Genomic DNA, 22,372 nt, shown 5'->3' on the forward strand with positions numbered 1-22,372 from the left:
TGTGGTCATTTAGTGTCTCTTTGTGGTCATTTAGTGTCTCTATCTGGTCATTTAGTGTCTCTTTGTGGTCATTTAGTGTCTCTATCTGGTCATTTAGTGTCTCTTTGTGGTCATTTAGTGTCTCTTTGTGGTCATTTAGTGTCTCTTTGTGGTCATTTAGTGTCTCTTTGTGGTCATTTAGTGTCTCTTTGTGGTCGTTTAGTGTCTCTTTGTGGTCATTTAGTGTCTCTTTGTGGTCATTTAGTGTCTCTATCTGGTCATTTAGTGTCTCTTTGTGGTCATTTAGTGTCTCTTTGTGGTCATTTAGTGTCTCTTTGTGGTCGTTTAGTGTCTCTATGTGGTCATTTAGTGTCTCTATGTGGTCATTTAGTGTCTCTTTGTGGTCATTTAGTGTCTCTATGTGGTCATTTAGTGTCTCTTTGTGGTCATTTAGTGTCTCTATGTGGTCATTTAGTGTGTCTTTGTGGTCATTTAGTGTCTCTGTGGTCATTTAGTGTCTCTATGTGGTCGTTTAGTGTCTCTTTGTGGTCATTTAGTGTCTCTATGTCGTCATTTAGTGTCTCTGTGGTCATTTAGTGTCTCTATGTGGTCGTTTAGTGTCTCTATGTGGTCGTTTAGTGTCTCTATGTGGTCGTTTAGTGTCTCTATCTGGTCGTTTAGTGTCTCTTTGTGGTCGTTTAGTGTCTCTTTGTGGTCGTTTAGTGTCTCTTTGTGGTCGTTTAGTGTCTCTATGTGGTCGTTTAGTGTCTCTATGTGGTCGTTTAGTGTGTCTATGTGGTCATTTAGTGTCTCTATGTGGTCATTTAGTGTCTCTTTGTGGTCATTTAGTGTCTCTATGTGGTCATTTAGTGTCTCTTTGTGGTCATTTAGTGTCTCTGTGGTCATTTAGTGTCTCTTTGTGGTTGTTTTGTGTCTCTTTGTGGTCATTTAGTGTCTCTGTGGTCGTTTAGCATCACGTTGTGGTCATTTAGTGTGTCTTTGTGGTTGTTTAGTGTCTCTTTGTGGTCATTTAGTGCGTCTTTGTGGTTGTTTTGTCTCTGTGGTCATTTAGTGTCTCTTTGTGGTTGTTTTGTGTCTCTTTGTGGTCATTTAGCATCTCTTTGTGGCCATTTAGTGTCTGTTTGTGGTCATTTAGTGTCTCTTTGTGGTTGTTTTATGTCTCTTTGTGGTCATTTAGTGTCTCTTTGTGATTGTTTGGCCTCACTTTATGGTTGTTTTGTGTCTCTGTGGTCATTTAGTATCTCTTTGTCGTTGTTTGGCCTCTGTTTGTGGTTGTTTTATGTCTGTTTGTGGTCATTTAGTGCCTCTTTCTTGGTTGTTTAGCATCTCTTTGTGGTCATTTAGCTTCTCTTTGTGGTTGTTTAGCATTTCTTTGTGGTCATTTAGTGTCTCTTTGTGGTTGTTTAATGTCTCTTTGTGGTTGTTTAGCATTTCTTTGTGGTCATTTAGTGCCTCTTTGTGGCTGTTTAGCGTCTCTCTGTGGTCATTTAGTGCGTCTTTGTTTTTGTTTCACTTCATTTGGCTTTTACTTGTATCTTCAGTCAACCTTTGGTCATTTATAGGCACCAGAAATACTGGGCTGGGTTAAACTACAGACATTAAAAGACTGATGTGTTCGTGTGTGTCGGTATTTCTTTTTTTTTTTTTTTTTTTTTTGCTTTTCCAGCTTTTAACTCATCAAGTGTCGTCGTTTTAAAAGGCCGACATCAGGCTCTTCACAGACTGAAGCCTCTTTTCAAGTATTATTGATGGAGGCCAGCCAGGTTTGTGATACACGTCGGCCATCATTACGGCTGATCATAGGAAGCGGACTCTCTCCAAAGTGGCCCCCCTGCCGGGCGCCAGACTTTTTCGAAGCACGGTTGCCATAGAGATGCTTTTTAGTATATCAGCCGGCCTCATTTTCGGCGTGTCTGTTGAAATGGCCGGGAACATTATGTATGCGGAGGGCTTTTAGCGAGACATGGCAGCGGAATTTAGCTCTACCTGTTCACCAGGAAACACAATCAACACATCAAGGTTATGCAACGATGATAATCTGGTTTCAGGCAGGAAGGAGTTCATGAATAGTATGACTAATGTGTGAAGTGCACTTAGAGGATGTGGGGCTTCTGTGGTGAATGCATGACCACAAACAGCACAATGAGGATAACACTGCTACAAGATATTAGGACTGTAGTGTCCTGCTCGATTAGATGATCGACTCTCAAATTCTCACTGGTCAAGATGATCTCCGGTGGTAATTAATCCATTAACACAGGGGTGTCAAACACAAGGATGACTTTACAATGTTTAAAAATTACAGAGAAGATGTTGAACATTGTGCAATATGATGCAGTCAGCAGCTTTAGTACAAAAGATTTTGGTTTGGGACAACATTTGTGTATTTTTTATATATAAATGTTCTAGATCTCCAAGGAAGGATAATAAATTAACCTTCTTCCTTAATAGTTCCCATTTTGTTTGGATGTGGAAATAAATATAAATTTAAAATAATTTCTCAACCTTGACAAGCTGCTTTGATCATGACGTAAAATGCTATATTGCTCAGTTCCAGATATGTCACTAAAATTTTTGTGCCGTTGTAGATCCACTGTGATCTGTAAGTTGTAATGTGTAAATGAGGCATAATATTGTTAATATTGCATTTGGTTTTCTTAAGAAATTTCAGATTGAAAAAATGAGACAACCAATTTCAAAAAACAGTAAAAATGTTTTTATATTTCATCTTAAGCTGCTGCCACGTGCGTTTCTCCCCTGCAGGATTGCACCTAAATGAAATAACTTAATAGTCTACTATTCAAACAGTTTTCCTGTAATATTATTGTGATTTAAACTTACACATTGACCCAGGCAGCAATGTTCTCCCACACCGTCTCCCTCTCTTTTGCAGCTGCAGGTGTTGCACTTCTTTCTAAAAACGTGTTCAAACTCGCTATATAAGCGCATTAAGATTTCCAATTCAAACGGTGTAGTCCTCCACTTCCCCGTTGCCATGGTGACTCGTCGAATCGGCGCTCCATTGATACTGGCTTTTCAGAGTTGTGATGCACGCGCTTAACTCCAGGTGAAACTACTCTGAGTTGATTAAACCAACTCAAATCAGCCGTTGTGAAACCGAAAACTCAGAGTTTTCTATCTCAGAGTAGATCAACTCAGAGTTCAGGGTTACACTCAGAGTTTGTTGAACCTGCTTCGTGAAACGGACCCCAGGTCTCTACAGTATTAAACACTAAGAGGCACCACCTGGTGGAACAATCAGGTACTACAGCAGATCTACTATATTTTCAGTGTGTATAATGGTGGAAAATCGCATTAGGAATCAGCAGATGCTAAAAATTTAGTGACTTCTGAACAAATAAGGAGCAAAAAGAAGACAAAAAACACAATCAGGACATAACTAGAATTAATTACATGTGTAAATAACCGTTTGGTGCCTCTGACCAGCAGAGGTCCTCATAATTCACCAAATTACTGCACGTTTCACATTGTAATAGGTTTTCACATACCTAAGTCAAGCTAATGCACACTTTTGACAGCAATTATTTGTTGTTGGCTACGTAACACAGCCTACAAGACAAAAACAATAAAACAGGAAGTAGCGACTTTGCTACAGATCCGACTACGAGTTCATTCATCTTTTCAGAGTAGGGAAACAAAACAAGACCATGGTCCATTGCAGACCGCAAACATCAGACATGGCCGATCTTCTTCCATCTATCCTCCTGAATATTTGTGTGCTTCCAAACAGAAATGATGCACGTGTATTCCAACTACATGTTAAGTCACATGCTGGGAGCTAAAACTTTCATTCTCCAGTTCCAGCACTGATTCCAGCCATCATTAGCAACACTGAACAGCATGGTTCAAAAAAATTTGAGGAATTATTGAGGAGCAGATCAAAAACAATCTGATAATGAATGAATCATTGATGAGCAGCTCCAGATTAAACCAGAATCCAGGACTCTGCAGCAGATAATGAGAGAACCTATATGAATGAATAATTAGCTAAAAAGTAGTTCAGAAGTAAAACAGGTCAACAAAATTCACTTTCTTCATAAGTCAGATAACTCTGAAGCAGTAGCTGAGCAGCATGAAGCAGAAACCGCACGTTCAATACTTATTACTTAATCATTTCTTACCAATTTCAATTTGATTTAGTAAAGAAATAATCTGCTTGCATCCATTTTTGATCATTTTGCATCTATTTCGGTTCATTTTATGTCTCTTTGTGGTCGTTTAGTGTCACTTTGTGGTAATTTTGTGTCTCTTTGTGGTCATTTAGTGTCTCTTTGTGGTTGTTTAGCGTCTATTTGTCATCGTTTAGCATCTCTGTGGTTGTTTAGCATCTCTTTGCAGTTGTTTAGCATCTCTTTGTGGTTATTTAGCGTTTCTTTGTGGTTGTTTAGCATCTCTTTGCAGTTGTTTAGCGTCTCTTTGTGGTTGTTTAGTGTCTCTCTGGAGTTCTAAAATCTGTCTTTGTGATGAAATAAATCATAAATAAATCATAAATCTGTCTCAAAAACTAAACTGCTAATAATTCAATGTTGAAAAGCAACTAAACAGAATAACTTTCAAAGGAGATGAATACTTTTATCAGCACTTTATATTGATGCTGTTTTTGTAGACGATTTAAATTCCATTTTAAATTACGGGATTTTCCTTCTAATTGGTTAAAAACATCCAGCCTGATGAGTTGACGGCTCAACTGAGGAAGCGTTAATCTGTCTGGCATGTTCTGATGAAGGCCGGTAGTTTCCTCTGAAGTTTATTCTGAGTGAAAGGACAGAGTGTGGGAGTTCTTTGTTCTCTTATCTTTGGATTTTTCCTCCTACGCACCGAGAAACTGTAGATGTTCATGAGCCTTTACAGTAGAAGCCTTCAATTCACTGACAGTTTATTGATTCTTAGGTCATTCCTGACTCACTGCTCGTTCATTCTTCACTCATTTTTGAAATTGTAAAGCACTGCCCCACCACTTTCTCTTCTCCGCCGTAACCTTAAATTTGTCTTTCCTATATGCTTTGGCACGCTCGTTTGCATGCCGTGCCAAAGGGCTGATAGTAAAATGAAAGCGAGGCCGTGCAGGCGTCCAGCTCTGGCTGCTTTCGGGGGAATTCTGATCCAGCTCAGGGTGACTGATGCTCCAAATATTGGATGAGCTCAGCTGCGACTGAGAAAGAAAGAAAGAACAGGGTTTGGAGGGGCAGCTAAACAGCCAAAAAACAGAAACTGGAGCAACACGACGCGCTAACGCTAGCACATCCGCCCACACAGCAGCTACACAGATGCTCTTTTTCAGACTTTCTATTCTCATTCCATTGAATCCTGACAAGTACAAAATAATACGGAGTATATGAGGAAGGTGGGAGGACGGTAGTGAGACCAGTTGTGTTATGTGTCTTGAAGACAGCTGAGTTAACCCTCTGAAGGCCTCGACTGTCTAAATATATAAAAAATATGCATAAATATAAGAGAAAAGCAAGTAAGGGAGATCACAGATTGGGCTATTTGAAACAGGATCTAAATTAGAAATACTTTATTGATCCCTGAGAAGAAATTGCTTTTCTTTTTTCTTTTTTTAAACATAAAATAGTCAAACAATATAATAAATTAAAGCTGCAAGCGTCGTTGAATGGGCCCTCGCATACATGGGTGCATGTCGAGGTGTGGTGTATGTTGGGTTGTGGCAGAAATTTGGAGGTGCTGAGACATAGCTGACTGATGTTAAGGATTATATCACAAAGTTTGGTGGTGGTGGATGCAAATATAATGGCTACAACTTCCAATAGGTGGCACTATGACATTTGGAATATGGATGTCTTCAGACCTGGAATCTTGTCTAACAAAAGAAGTTTGGGCCAGATTGAATCATGTGCAGCTGAGACATAAACACTTCAGTTGTCATGGCGAGACGTCGAAATTTGCAGCGCCGCAACAGACATGCCGTTTGACAAAGACTCACACTTTTCCATGTGAATCATCATCAACATCTTCAGGCTTCCGTCACCACATTTGAAGTTAATATGGTCAACCGGCTAAAAATAGCACATTGAAGTCCAAAACATGTAATTTCCTGTTTCCTGTTGGCAGACTGGAGCATGTACAGGGTAGTTAGACAGCACTTCCTGTTTCACAGCATGAGGAAGCATCAAAGTTCAGGGGGCCACCTTTGACTTTTGCGTTCTAGTTCTGAGAACTTTTCATCATTAAGGCTTGTTTAATATCCTGTCCAAAATTGAGGTCTTTTAGAGTTACCAACTATGAGGAGTTAACGCCTGAAAATGAGCAAAAATAACAAAAAAATCTCACAGTTAAACAAAAATGGTGGACTTCCTGTTGGGTTTAAGGTATGGCTGTCAATTACTTATTTGTTAACCCTGCCGTGTTGCATATGGCTACCAAATTTGGTAGATGTAGGTGAAACGTACTGCCCGTAGTTACAAATGTTGCAGGAGGCGCTATGGAGCAATTTTTCCCAAACACATGCATAAGTCAAATATCAAATATTTCACAAGTTCTGATGTGTGGGCACACTTTCATGAGTTTTTGAGCATGTTTAGGCCCTCAAAAATGCGGGGCAAAAAACAATTCCTTGGTTTCCAGTAGGGTCCCATGCACTGTCAGTGCTCAGGCCCTAAGGCAGAAAAAGGAAAAAAGAGCAAGAGTGATGGCAACAAACTGCAGGCAGTGTAAACTTGTAAAGCTGTAAAACCAAGCAATCAGAGCAATAACATAAAACAGAATTTTAATATTTCATCATTTAAGTGTTGTATCTTGATATTTGCCGTGCACGGTGAAAATAACCTCTTGATTATACAGAAAAGCACTAAAATCTTCATTAAAACTGTCGATTTATGGTGCACACAGAAGTAGAAATGTGACTTTCTGCAGGACTTCACACTAAATATAACTATTCTGACGCATTCTATACTCTCTTAAGATTGCTGAAGGAGATTTCTAAATGCTTTGAATGCAGTTAAGATCTCTGAAATCACGTTTTTAAATTGGCAAGATGTCATTTGCACACAGTTTACCATCTAAAAACTGCTTCTGATTGGAGACGAGTTGTTTGTAGAGTCGGCATGACGTAAATAAGATTCTAAAACATCAAATGTCACTTTTAGCATTTTCGAAAATGGGTCAAGAACAAGTGATGGTTCACTCTAAAGGCTGACTGATGCACTAAAAGACTGTTTTTAAAGGGAACTGCTACAAACAAAGACAATATTTTATGTAGGAAGTTGGTGCTTTTGTAATCGTGGACGACTGATGGAACTCCCAAACCTGCTGGCAGGTTTGAAATGCAATTTTTTGTTTATTAAAGAAACATCAAAATTACATCATTTCTCAGATGCAGAATCAGAAAAAATCATCAGACTTTCCACTTTCCTGATGAGGAATTTTAGCAGCCGAAAGAAGAAGAAGAATGAAAACACAGGAAGACACTTAGAAGCTTACATAAATTCCTATTAAAGACTGTGGAGATGAGCTTCCCATCAGTTAGAACATCCAAACTCCTGCGGCGGCTTCACGTGTCTCAACGCTCACGTGTGAATTACAGAGAGAGTTATTTATTTCATTCTCCTGCTCAGACCTTGACGGCTAAAAGAAAATGTTGAATTAACCGGCGGTGAACGGCAGCAAAGATGTGGGTAGGGGGGATGCGTTACCACGGAGACGGCCTGATGAAGTTATCAGCGGCAACAGCAGGACTCAAAGAAACATGTTTTATAGGATGTCGTGTGGAATGAAAAAAGGCTTTTCTGATTTTAAAGCTAAAAATTAGAGCTCAGGACCCCTCATGATTTTTTTGCTGATTTAAATAAACTAATTAAATTACATGTAATTGCGCAATACAGGGAAAATCTGTAAAACATCAGTTTAATAATTATAATTAATAATTAATTTACTATTATCAAGTCTTTAATGTGCTTTTTCTTTTTCAAATTTATCTGTAAAACAACATGTTTTGCTAATTTATCAATTTTATTGCTATTTTTGCAGCCAACATGGAAATTTTAAAAAATGCTGGGATTTTTTAATATTTTCTTTAACAAAACAGGGAAAATAGGAATTTAAAAGATATTAAACCCTTAGTATACATTTTTTTTAAATGATGTAAAACTATATTTTTTGCTGATTTCAATGAAGTTAAAAAAAAATTTCAAACCTTGCAGAAGAGTGGCTTTCTTAAAAATATGTATATTTTTGATGCGGATATTATTTACAGTTTTATTCTGTATCATTTTTTTGTTTGTTTTTTATTTTATAGTCAACATGTATTTTTTTTCTTTGATTTTACTAGATATTATCTTTTATTTAACTACCCTGGGAAAAACTATCAAACAACGATTATTATAAAATAAAATTAACCATTTTTAAAATCCATAATATATTTTTTCATTCAAATAGTAACAAATACCTGTTAAAACTAGCATTTTTTTCCTGATTTATTTACAAATTGTTGTTTCTTTTAATGTTTGCTGATTTCATAATAAACTATGTAAAATGTCTGAGTATTTTTGAAAAGTGCTATACAAATAAAATAAATTATTATTATTGTTATTTTTATTACATTTTATGGTCAAATGAATAATTTAAAAAAGGAATAATTTAATTACTGAAAATAGAGATTTTTCATATAGACATTATTTACAGTTTGCTTTTTTTTACAGTAGTCATTCATATTTTTTCTGAGGTAAAAAAATAAATAAGAAAAAATCTGATATATAATAAGATACATAATATTCTTTAATGCAAATTATTTTTATTTACATAATGAAAAATGTCTGCATTTTTTTGTTGATTTAATTCAATAAAAATCATGTAATTCTATGGTGAAAGGTTGCAAAAGAATGATTTACTATTTGTTTTTTTTTGTTTTTTTACACATTTGTCCTCTTTCAATATGGTTACCATGTAAATTACATTTTTTTCTCTGACTTCACTCATTATTTTCTGTAACTGAACAAAACTGGGGGAAAAAAAATCAAGATAAGAGGAAATTGTTCAAAAAAGGACAGTAAGAAACATTGATGCTAACAGCCTAAACTGCCATTATGTAGCGATTAAGCTTATTTCAGAGAATTCTGCGTATTAAAGCCTCATGCAGCTCATTCTTTACATACTGAGCATTAATGTAAAGATGATTTTACGATCCTGCATGAACCTTTACAGCTCTACACGCTTCTTTACTGCCATTCTGATTCCTCCTCTCCTCTGCTGACATCTTTCTCCTCCTCGTCTTGTTCCTCATCTCTCTATCTCTGCATTAGGATGCACTCAGAGTCAGAAACCCTCGTTTGTCAGCCGGCCGATCGTGGCCGATGATGAATCTACTAAACCAGGGGCTCAGCTTCCTGCTGCGACTCTGCAGGGACGCCGACCATTCACACCGAGATGGATAGATTCAGAGATTAAAACAGAAACGAGGGAGATAAAAGAGGAGTGTACACACAGCAGAGATAAGTTCATGATATCAAACCCCGAAGAGCAGCATCGAAACCAATCGATATGGTGGAGAATCGATGGGATCGGTGCAGAACCGTCCTGGAGTCCAGCGATCAGCGTCTCTAAACACTCCAGCTGAGTTCCCCTCTGCAGCAAATCAATCTGTCGTTAAAGCCCCAGCTGAGAGGCCAAAAAGGAACCCAGGAAACGGAATTATTCCCACAGTGCACTCATAATTACACAGACAAAGAGAAATAACAGCTCGTATGATTTCATCCGGAGAGCAAATTGCTTCTTTTTAAAAAAGTCTTACATAAAAACCAGACTGGTGCGACGTGTGAGGCCGTTATTGTAGCTGAACTTCAGAGACAGTCGGCCTGTCAGAGCGGGTTTCTGTTCTTAGTGAGAATAAAAGCGCTGCAGCAGGAAGTAGAGGGTTTAATTCATAATGACGATCATGAAGATGCAGCGTTTGGTCCTGAAAATGCCACAAATGTTTGGACTTTCTGACCACTGGAGCAACATTTAGAGGATTTAGTTCCACTCTTACTCTACGAGCATACTCATGGAGAACACAAACGGAGACACATTATGTGATAAAAACATCCCAGCCAACAGTTTCACACTTTTCTGCTCATCAACAGCTGGTAGCAGGAAGGAGCCAAGAAATGCAAGAAAAAGTCAAGAGACAGGACAGCAGCAAACCTGTTTCTAAGCACAAAGATGGCTTAAAAATGTGAGAAAGTGGCTTACAAATGAAAGAAAATGGATTCTGAAGAGGTTTTAAGAGGAGATGCACTTGTTAGGCTGGTTTGTTCACAAGAAAAGTTGGTTTGTTTAGACTAAAAATGTCATTAATGCAACATCAACACAATATCTGTGAATTATGACCATTTTAATACATTTAAAAACCTCTGTGCTATGCGAGAATGTAAATTATATCTATTTTTTTCTACATATACAGGAATATGTACTACAATGTTTTTACTTATGTCCAATATATATTGTTGTTTTTTTACATTCGACAAAAGCTCTACAAGAGGACGAGGTGTTAGAGGACGCAAAGGAGTTCCGACCAGCACGTCAGATACAGTACATGAAGGAATTTCTAGAAGGGTTGGAACTGCTAGACACGTGGGCGCAGTTGCTGGTTGGTTGACTTGTAACCAGCTGGTGACATTTACTAGTTAAACTACTAGACATTGTTAATGTGGTAAATGACTATTCTAGCTGGAAACAGCTGATTTTTAATGGAATATCTCCATAGGGGTACAGAGGAACATTTCCAGCAACCATCACTCCTGTGTTCTAATGCTACATTGTGTTAGCTAATGGTGTTGAAAGGCTAATTGATGATTAGAAAACCCTTGTGCAATTATGTTAGCACATGAATAAAAGTGTGAGTTTTCATGGAAAACATGAAATTGTCTGGGTGACCCCAAACTTTTGAACGGTAGCGTACATCTAAATATATTTTACAGATTTCCCCTGATTGGCTAAATTACTATGATCACGGGAAAAAAAACATGTTGGTATTTGAAAGAAGAATTATGTATATTAAGGGTTGAAAACTGTAGATACATTTTCTAACTGATATTTTACAGAATTTCTATGTTTTGGTAAATTACAGATATTTACAGTTTTTTTTTTGAAAATGGCAAAAACTGTAAAGAATGTTCACATCAAGAATCAATTATTTTGCTCACAGTTTGACAGTACAATTAGACCGTTTTAGTGTTTTTGCATCAGCTAGAACTATCAATATTTTACGGATACTTTCCAGTGTTTTCACAGTTTTTTAATGTCGCAGGTATTTTTGCTGTCAGATTTTCACAGGTTCTTTAATAGATTTTTTTTCATCGTTTACTTTCAAGATAAATTTTCTTTTTTTTTTAAAACTTTTTTAACCTCATAGTTCTCTGGATGAGAACATCAAAAGGACAAAGAAACTGTTGGTGAGTTTAACCGATCAGTGCTAAAACCCACACAGCAGTTTTTCAGGTGATGTTTCTGCAGAACGTACTTTTTTCTAAGATAAAAACAGCCCTGAAAGACGTTAAACAGTAAAGTTCCTGCAGTCAGAGCATGAACAAAGGTTTGAATTACCCTAAAACTACCGTGAAAAACATCTTATTGCCTACAAGGACCTAGAGCAACTGGATGAAAAAGAAAGTAGACAAAAATCTGAAATTAAAATGAGGAAAAATGGGAGAATAAAATACTGTATCTCCTATGCAATTTTAAAAAAAAAAGCTGGGAGCTGTCCGCGGTGCTGAAACAGAACTCAGGTGCTTTATATGAGGAAATAATATAAAAGCTCTCCGTCCTATTCTGCATTTTTCTATTTCTCTGAGGGCAAAACATCCATTAGCCAGCCAAGTATTTAGTCAAATACATGACAGCGTCTCTTCCTCTGCGAGGTCTAGCTGCTTCAGAGGCGGAAGCAGCAGCACAGAGGAGACCTAAACAGGCGACGGGTGTCAGACTCCATCATCCATCCCATTAGTCAGCTCCACAACAGGACCAGGAAACCTTCACAAGGGCACCACTGCAGCTCCGCATCAGAACCAAGAGCATGGAGTGGAAATCCACGGAGACGATCAATGGGAGGATTAGGGGATGAAACAGTCCTGTAGTAGTAAAACCAGAGCTGCAGTGATCCATCATCAGCTTCTGGGCCTCGCTGTGTGCAGCTTTTTAATGCCGGCTCCGGTTTATAAAAGATTCCAGCTTTATGTCAAACTGATGGAAATATCTTCCATGAAACACAAGAAAGAGTTTGAATTCTAAGAAGCTGCTTTGTAGAAATAGATCTGTAAAATAAACTCTGCCTTTAAAAGTGTGGGATAGTTAGACAGTTGAAATTAAGATGAATTTCTCTCTCTATATACATATATCTGCTGTGTATGTATGTATATATGTATCTATATATCCATATGGTGCTGTTTTCAATGCTTTTACCGCAGATTACTCAACAATGGTTTGTCGTACAGAGAAACCATTAATATCATCAGAAACGGCAAACTCTGCTGTTTATTTGGATGTTTTGCACATTATAAAACAGCTTTGCTTTTGTGATTAATTAAATTTAGAAGCAGGAGTGTAGAAACAGTTTTAAAAATTGCTAAAGATACTATTTTACAATTGCCTTCAGAATGTTACTCCTTTGTGTAGAATGGTCTCCAAAATTGGGAAAAAATATCTACCAAGTACCTAATAGAGATAAGTTTAAGACAGTTTGTTCACAAATTTTGAAATTCGAAACGGAAATTTAATGTTTTGCAGTTGTTTTTGAAGAAATTCACTAACATCATCAGAAATGGTAAATTCTACTGTTTATTTTGCTATTTTGTACATTATAAAACATTGTTGCCTTTGCAACTTATTAAACTTAGAAACAGGAGTGTAGAAATGGTTTTAGAAATTACTAAAGATATTACTTTAAAGTCTTCAGAACATTATTCCTTTAATATTTACAGATATGCAAAAAGCTTAAAGCTCCTGTTTCACTCTCTTATGTAATACAATATCAACATATTGTATTGCATTTGTGTAGTTTCCAAATTTGGGAAAAATATGTACGGAGTGCCTAATGGAGTTAAATTCAAGACAGTTTTGTCCACAAACTTTTACAATTTGAAATGCAAATCCAATATTTTGTGCTGGTTTTAGAAGAAAGTTGCTCGTAATTCTGACTCAGGTTACTCAACAATGGTTTGCTGCTTGAAGAAACCATTAATATCATCAGAAACAGCAAATTCTGCTGTTTATTTAGATGTTTTGCACGTTAAAAAACAGTGGAGACTTTGTGATTTATTAAACTGAGAAGCGTGAGGGTGGAAATAGCTAAAGAAATTCCAAAAGACATGATTCAATGTGATAATACTTGTAGATTTTTAGCCTTTATATTAAGGGAAAACATTATTGTATGTCATAAAAATTGTTATATTTTTAGATGTATCTTGCTATAAAATGGTGGCAGTGGAGATTTATTTTCATATTTGTGTAGATAAAATTGTCTGAAATGTGGAAATACTAGAATATGATACTGTTTATAACCCCACCCCAAGCCATATGCTGAAAATGATACAGAATTTTGGTCCACTTTCTAAACCAGATTACTCAACGATGGTTTGTCGCGCTGAGAAATCACTAATATCATCAGAAATGGTAAGTTCTGCTGTTTATTTATTTATGTTTTGTACAACATAAAACAACAGAGACTTTGGGATTTATTAAACTGAGAAGCAGAAGTGTAGAAATTGTTTGAGAAATTGTTAGATATTACTTTACAGTTGTCTTCAGTCTTCAGAACGTTGTTCCTTTAATATATACAGATGTGCAAGAAGCATAAAGTGAAAATTTCACCAAACATGAGTCCGATCCTGCCCTCCGAGATCCCCACTGGGTTTGAATAAACTGATATTTAACAAAAGGTCACTTCATAGCAGCGCTCCAGTATGAGAAAGGAGCATTCGGTGCATCGCGACACTTTTGATCAACCGCTAATCCACCGTTTCAGCTCTGGATTTCAGGATCAGGACAAATCCCATATCAACCAGTTTGTTGACCAACATTGAGTCTCTGCAGCGCAGCAAAGAAACAAAAACAAAAAACATGAAATGGCCTCAAGCGAGACACCAAATCCCTTCTGCCGCTGCGCTCTGGGTGACCCTGATCACCGAGCAGCGAGGCAAACAAGACGCGAATTTCCCTCCAGGACCAATAAAGAATCACATTTCATTATTCTTTCAGTGCCTTTTGTACCTCCACGAGGATTTCAAGCCGTCTTCCCGCACAGCTTGTGGAAACCCGTCGGGATGAATATATTTCTGGTTTCCATTTTGCTCTCGTTTGTCAGCTCATTAAAGCGAAATAAACACACAGAAAACTGAACAATACACCGCTGACTTCTGGCTCATTTACCAATTAGCCGGTAAACAGAAGATCTCCGAGCTGTTACGATCAGTTATTGGCAAATATACGATCAATCCTGCTAATTAAAGGCAGAATCAGCAAATTAATAGTAAATTCATCACCAGATTAACTCTGAGTCCAATTTTCTAGGGTAATTTCACTTTTAAGCTCATATTTTGACCATTTTATCTTATCTTTTTATCTTTTTCACGCTAGATTTTTAACTTGTATATATATTTTAATTAGCTTTTAAAGACATGAAATTCTTATGTTTTTACGTGCATCTTACCAAAAAAATGATGATGATTTTTTCATATCTATGCAGTCTCTAAAATTGGGGGAAAATATGTATTAAGTGCCTTACAAACATAAGTTTAAGACAGTTTTTTCCACAAACTTTTCAAATTCAAAATCCAAATCCAATATTTTGAATTTGTTTTTGCAGAAGTTTGCTCTAGTTTCTAAACCAGATTACTCAACGATGGTTTGTCACACAAAGGAACCGCTAATATCATCAGAAACAGCAAATTCTGCTGTTTATTTAGATGTTTTGCACAATATAAAACAACAAGGATTTTATGATTTATTAAACTTAGAAGCGTGAAGGAGGAAATAGCTAAAGAAATTACAAAAGATATAGATTTTTAAAATATTAACCTTCATATTAAGGGAAAACACTATTTCATATTATGATAATGTTGTATTTTTACATGCGGCTTGTCATAAAATGTTGGCAGTGGAGATTCCTTTTCATATTTGTGCAGAGAAATTTGTCTTAAATCTGGAAATACCAGAATATGATACTTTATGCAACCTTAACCCAAATGGTAAGTTGGAAACAATGCAGAATTTTGCTCCAATTTCTAACTCAGATTACTCAACGATGGTTTGTCGCACAGAGAAACCACTAATATCATCAGAAAGGGCAAATTCTGCTGTTTATTAAGATGTTTTGTACATTAGAAAACAACATTTTGATTTATCAATTTCTAAAGATTTTAGACTTTTACAGTCACCTTCAGTCTTCAGGACATTATTCCTTTAACATTTACAGATGTGCAAGAAGCATAAAGCTCCGGTTTCACTCTCTTAGCAATACATTATCAACATATTGTATGGTATTTGTGAAGAGTAGTCTCTAAAATTGGAGGAAAAAATATGCACCTGAGTGCCTAACGGAGTTAAATTTAAGACAGTTTTGTCCACAAACTTTTAAACTTTAAAGCGCAAATCCAATATTTTGTGCTGGTTTTTGAAGAAATTTGGGCACAATTGTAACCCAGGTTACTCAACAATGGATTGTTGCACAAATGAACCATTAATATAATCAGAAACAGCAAATTCTGCTGTTTATCTAGATGTTTTGCACACTTTAAAACTGCGTTGCCTTTGTGATTTATTAAACTTAGAAACATAAGTGTAGAACTAGCTCAAGAAATCGCTAAAGGTATTACTTTACAGCTACCTTCGGTCTTCACAACGGTATTCCTCTAATATTTATAGATATGCAAGAAGCATAAAGCTCCGGTTTCACTCTCTTACATAATACAATATCAACATATTGTATTGCATGAATATTGATGAGTCTAGATGTTAAAATATCTATGCAGCAGCACAACAACAACAACAAGACCACAGGGTGGGGAGATGGACAAAGAGCTGCATGCAGGATGTAAATATGATAAATCTGATGCAAATTCAAGAGGATTTTTTCTCCTTGATACATTGTCACACAGACAAGCAAGTAGCATTGTTGGAAAGGTCGATTTGTGCGGTTTCCTTTGATATGTGCAACACCTCACTGCAGTAAATACTTCAGGAGCAATTTAACCAAAAGCGAGGGATGTGACTTTGGACTTAAACTGCGTCCATATACTAAAATAAATGTCAGCTGCAGCCACATTTCTTACACAAAAACCGAAAACTGTTGGGAGATTCTCAAATTAGATTCAGGTTTAACAGTCCTGTTATGTTGCGGGTGAAATTGACAGATAATATCTAGTATAATCATCTACAAAAAATATTATTTTACACGTTAAGCAGTAAAAAAAAACTAATTGTACAGACATTTGTCATGATCTAAAATAAAACTCATTTATATTAAAGATTAAAGGATGGTACCTGTTGTTTCTTCTTATCTTGATTTTTTCCCCATTTCATTCAACTAGAGATAACAATGACAAAAACGAGACACAAAACAGCAAAACCAAGACACAAAATGACAAAAATGACAAAAACGAGACACAAAATGACAAAACCGAGAAACAAAACGACAAAACCGAGACACAAAACGACAAAACCGAGACACAAAATTACAAAAATAACAAAAACGAGACACAAAATGACAAAACCGAGAAACAAAATGACAAAAACAAGACACAAAATGATAAAAACGAGACACACAACAACAAAAACAAGATGCAAAATGGCAAATACAACAAAAAGGAGACACAAATGACAAAAACAACAAAAACAAGACATAAAATGACAAAAACAAGACACACATCAAAAACCAGATACACAACAACAAAAAATAGACACAAAACAACAACGAAACACAAAACGGCTAAATTGACATAAAACAACTAAAACAAGACACACAATGACAAAAACGATGAAAACGGGACACAAAATGACCAAAACAACAAAAATTAACCTAACAGGAGGATTTAATGACAATTTCAAAATAAAAGTTCAGCGATTCATTGAGAAATCCTCATGTTGCATCAAATCATTAACGTGGAAAATGTTTTTCTCTGTAATCTGTTTTTTCAGCCACCTGAGGTTTGCAGAATCCACCTGAATCACCACAGCTGGGAATTCGTGAGCAACGGCTTGTTTCCTTTGAGAAAAATACTTTTTAATGCAATCAGAGGCGATTATGCTTCAGAATTCTTACAGGGGGAAAGAAAAAAGCACACAAACAAAGAGGCTCTTAGTAAGAGCAGAGGCTATTAGCAATCAGAGTCAGTCTGCAGCAGCCGACTCACTTAAGACATTCTGGGCCTTTCAGAACGGAGTGATTATGTTTTGAACAAGCTGTTCTGCAGAAACATGAAAAAAAACACAACTCCTGGTGGAGGACGATTGTAGCTCTCAACCACCACGGTTGTTTCTGATCAGTGTTTGCTCCTATCTGGAGGTTTGAGGGTGCAGATCAGAGCAGAAAGCTTTTTGTTCAATTGCTGTAAATGGCACGAATCCAATTAGCTTCTCCAGGCTGCCAGCAGCTCGTCATTCACTCCAGCAGCCTGTCCTTCGCTGGAATCATCACCTCCAAACCTTCCTCCATCAAATCTAATCCCTGTGCTTTGGGGCTTGTTCTCAGTGTGAAGGGCAAAGATCAGCAAACGTCTCCAGTTTACCTGCCACCTGGAGGGAAGAAGCTCCGCTGGGCCTTCAGACTCTCCATGTCCTGTTTAGTGTCCATATAATCAGAGAGCTGGATGTGCAGCCAGGAGGAGAAACGTGAAATGATAACCTGAGGCCTGGGAAACCAGCCAGCGCTGCCAGTAAACTCATCCCACTGATCCCAGCCCTGCCTCCACTGACTGTGATGTCATCCTGATGTCTGCAAGGAAGAAGCTCCTCTTTCACTTTAACCTTCTTTAAACAGTTTTGCTTTCTCCAGGCTATCTAGATTTTAAATCATCTGATGTGATATAACTCGTATATATACACTGCTGTTCAAAAGTTTGGGGTCACCCAGACAATTCCATGTTCTCCATGGAAACTCACACTTTTATCCATGTGCTAACATAACTGCACAAGGGTTTTCTAATCATCAATTAGCCTTTCAACACCATTAGCTAACACAATGTAGCATTAGAACACAGGAGTGATGGTTGCTGGAAATGTTCCTCTGTACCTCTATGGAGATATTCCATTAAAAATCAGCCGTTTCCAGCTAGAATAATCATTTACAATTGTATTTCTGATTCATTTAATGTTATCTTCATTGAAAAAAGCTGCTTTTCTTTCAAAAATAAGGACATTTCTAAGTGACCCCCAAACTTTTTGGGTCACATCACCCCAAATATATTATTCTTCTTTCATTTTTTTCTCAACCAATTCACATCACCACACTGGCATCCAGCTGGTTTTCTAGATAGCCAACAAATATCCCCAGAAGCAGATCCTCATGCTGTTAGCTAGAAGAGCTAATCCAAGGAATTCAGCGCAGCAGCTCAGTAGACAGATTAACATCCACTCTGATCTCTGGTAAACACAAACTAACCTCCATAACATCTGTGACCTCTTGTTGTGTGAAGAAGTGAATAAAATCTTTGCTCTAGTCGACATCCGAGCTGTATTTTAACCCAAATTATGATCTTTTTCTCAACCAAACTGGTGCCTAAAGTCCAAATGTGGACTTTGTTTCTCATTTTAGGTGCCAAATTGCAGCTGCACCACAATTCTGAGAATAATCTGCAATGATAACGTTCAATTAATGGGCTGAAAACATCCAAAACTGGTGCACCAAGTGTCTAGATGAGTGGCAGAATTTTGTGGAAAAAGTACAAAATGGCACTCAAAACATCCTAAAAAACTTAGATTCACATCCACAAAACTGCAGTGCAGATAGTTTTCTGGTTGGCCAACAAAGATCCTCATGCTGTTAGCAACAACAGCTAATCCAATTATCCAATTATTATAATTGCCATGTTTTCTGTACAAAATGGAGCTTTCAACATGTGGTAAGCATAATTTGTGCAAAATGACTCTCAAAACATCCTAAAAAAATGTAGATTCACATCACCATCATTTTGGGTGCTAAACTTAATCCACTAGAAGCAGATCTGCATGCTGTTAGCTGCAACAGCTAATCCAGAATGTGCAAAATGAAGCTTTGCCACATGTGGTAAATGTAGTTACAGGGTGTATTTTAACCCAAATCTTGAATTTTTTTCTCAACCAAACTGAATAGCTTTGGTGTCTCAACTACAGATGTGGACTTTTGTTTCTCATTTTAAGCACAAAATTGCAGCTGCACCCCTTTTATGAGAAGGATCCACAATGCTAGCATCGAGTTAATGGGCTGAAAACATCCAGAACTGTGTCTAGACAAGTCTTTTTGTGGAAAATTTGTGCAAAATGACTCTCAAAACATTCTAGAAAAGTAAGAGTCACATCCACAAATTGCCGTGCAGATAGTTTTCTGGTTGGCCAACAAAGATCCTCATGCTGTTAGCAACAATGCTAATCCAAGGAGTGCAATTTACATGCTTTCTGTACAAAATGGAGCTTTGAACATATGTTAAACGTAGCAAGAGGATGTATTTTAACGCAAACAATGATCTTTTCTGAAACTTAACCCAGTAGTCTGATGTCTAAGGTCCAAATGCAGACTGTCGTCCATCTTTTTAGGTGCAAAATTGCAGCTCCACCACTAATAAATATGGAATTAACAGCCTGCTGAGACTAGCCAGACGTGGAGGATTTCCCTACTGAGCATGTAATGCTGTTGTCCATTCATAGCATAAAAAACTGGTGCATCAAGTATCCAGATAAGAGGCAGAATTTACTAGCAAATGTGTTTAAAACAACACTGAAAGCTGACGGTCATATCGACAAATCGGCATGCAGATTAGCCACCAAATTCTGCTAGCTTCAGTCGCTAATCCAAGGAATTACTTTGTGTTTGTGTTTAGTCTCAACTCAAATTAATGTGCAGATTATCACATCCAATATTAGGCCTTTTCTTCCCTCTTTTTAACTGATTTATGACAAAAATTAAACCTGCACCAGCCAAACACTGAAAAGTTCTCTTTTAATTCAACATGAAACACAATCATTTCAAATTTGACACCAAGATTTGAACTTTTCACTGCAAATGCTGGTTCTAAATACGAGCTACGTGTCTTCTAGATGACTAGTGAGTCCTCCTCTAACTCAAAGTCGAGTGGAATTAACCTGGAGAGCTCGTTGATGTGCACATTTCTCCACAGCGGAGGAGCCTTCAGGTAGAAAAAGGCCTTTGATATTATATTTAGAGCTCAGTTCTTTCCACATGAGCGCCTCCTGTACGTCTCTCAGCACCTCGGCGAGCTCCATGACAACAGCTGCCAGGTTTTTTTGTTTTGTTTTGTTGTTTTTTTTACAGAAAGGAGGGTATTTATGAGCACAACATGGAGCACCACTCATTTCATCCAAAGATCCAACTGGGATCAGCCTGCTTGAATTAATTTCCAGACTCCAACTCCTCATTTTGATCATCAGAGACTAAAAACGCAGGGATGGAAGGACCCTTGCAATTCAGTTAAGGTGTTTTGAAAAGGGCAGGAGGGCATTATGAAACCGAGCAGCAGAGATCCTTCAGGTGGAGGACGACCAACATGCAGACTCACCATAATCTCAAAACACACAAATCCATTTATTATTCACTGCTGGAAACAAAATGGGAAAGACTGCTGCTGCTGCAACCTTCCCGTCCGTCGCCATAGAAACCACCTGAATGACAGACCAGTGTTAGCTTTTCTGATGCTGCATCATAAAAAAAATGCTGCTTCTTTTTTTATTTTGGTTTCCAGCAGTGATTATTTCAGGGAAGAGAATCCACTCTCAGCCTCCCATAATCCTCCTTTCTTTCTCCGCACTAATTGGATAAACTGCATCCTCCTGCTCCAATTAGAGGAAGCCTTTTCTTTTTTCTTCTTTTTTTTCTTTTGCTCCCACAGCTCCTCTTCTCATCCTGCACCTTTAAACTGCTCAGCTCACCTGATCTTTTGACCCGAGAGGAGCTTTAAAAATAAATAAATAAATAAATAAAATTTGCGCACTTTTACGCAAAATCCGAGCCCATCAGCGGGAGCGCATTAGGAGAGATTACATCATTTCTGTACATAGGTGGACTAATAGAATATTAACTGCAGCAGAGTGTGCAAGCGTTTTATTTTATCTGCAACAAACGCGGTGCAGCCGCAAGGATTGTGGCTGCATGAGGAGGTGGAGGGGGGAGGATTATTCGGGGATGTCAGCGGCGGAATGTCGCCTCACCTGAGCTGAAATGGGAGCTGCGGGCGAAGCCGGCGCTGAAGAACACCGAAGACATCATCATGACCAGGAGGAGCATCTTCAGAAACCGAGAGGCGAACTGACGGGGGCTCAGATCGGAGGGACGGAAAAACTAGGCAGCGCTGGTCCCCGAACGCGGCTTCATTTCTCCTCTCCGAACCGGCGTTTGGCGATTCCGCGTCCGTCCATTGATGCTCCGGTGTGAAGCCGACCCGCAGGCCGATGTCTCGTCTGTATTCCTGCTTAGATCAACTCCTAGATGTAGACTGTAGAAGGATGGAGAGCTGGCGGGGTTTTAAGTTGGATTGAATTTCTCCTCCTCTTCTTTTTTAATTTTTTGGCCGCAGAGAATCACGCACACTTTTACGCGACACCTGGACGCACAAACATCACCTTTCACACGCCGGACTCTTTCGCAAACACGTCAAGAAGCACAAAAAGCGCAAAAAGAGCTTCAGTTTGGTGTCTTTGCCGCCGGAGCTGTCCGAGGTGCTGACAGCCAGAGCGCCATCTTGCTCCGTAATGCGCCCGAATAGAATTTATGGAGCGTTTTTTTTTTTTTTTGCGCCCCGTCTGCAGGGGGAGAAGGGGGAGGGGGCTGTGGATGCTGTGATGTACAGTAACAGGAGAAGACTGGATGGTGAGGGCGGGAAGTAGTTTTGCGGTACAACTTGAAAAAGGCTGGGGATTTTTGTTCTCTAGTTTACTATTTCAGTGCTTCTGCAGACATCATTCTGTGATGTAACACCGGAGGGAACGGGCTACACGGCAGGACTTGGCTCTCCGGACTCTAATCCTACTGTTCATACATGTCGGATGAGGCACCCTCCCCCCACCTGACAACATCCATTCCCCCTTGTCCTCCCTTCATCCTCCCCTCTAGATTCCTGGAGTCAACTTTTCTCTCTCCGTGCATCTCACTATGGTTGGAATTCTTCGTCACCGAGCTGCCAAATGATCTGTCCTGAGCACAAATCCAGTCTTCGCT

The 22,372-nt window shown here is 38.1% G+C and overlaps 1 protein-coding gene across 1 annotated transcript in view; it reads right to left on the reverse strand.

Annotated features, from left to right (window-relative positions):
• Window positions 1–21,907, reverse strand: part of aatkb (apoptosis-associated tyrosine kinase b) — a 99,172-nt gene extending 77,265 nt beyond the window's left edge. Inside the window, exon 1 of the mRNA XM_023280967.3 lies at window positions 21,367–21,907. Within this exon, the coding sequence (XP_023136735.2) occupies window positions 21,367–21,442 (76 nt within the window). The 5' untranslated portion in view covers window positions 21,443–21,907. The remainder of the gene's footprint in view (window positions 1–21,366) is intronic.
• Between the last annotated feature and the right edge of the window lie 465 nt (window positions 21,908–22,372).

The sequence above is a fragment of the Amphiprion ocellaris genome, chromosome 18, assembly GCF_022539595.1.
Source record: "Amphiprion ocellaris isolate individual 3 ecotype Okinawa chromosome 18, ASM2253959v1, whole genome shotgun sequence".
In the NCBI taxonomy this organism is placed as follows: Eukaryota; Metazoa; Chordata; class Actinopteri; family Pomacentridae; genus Amphiprion; species Amphiprion ocellaris.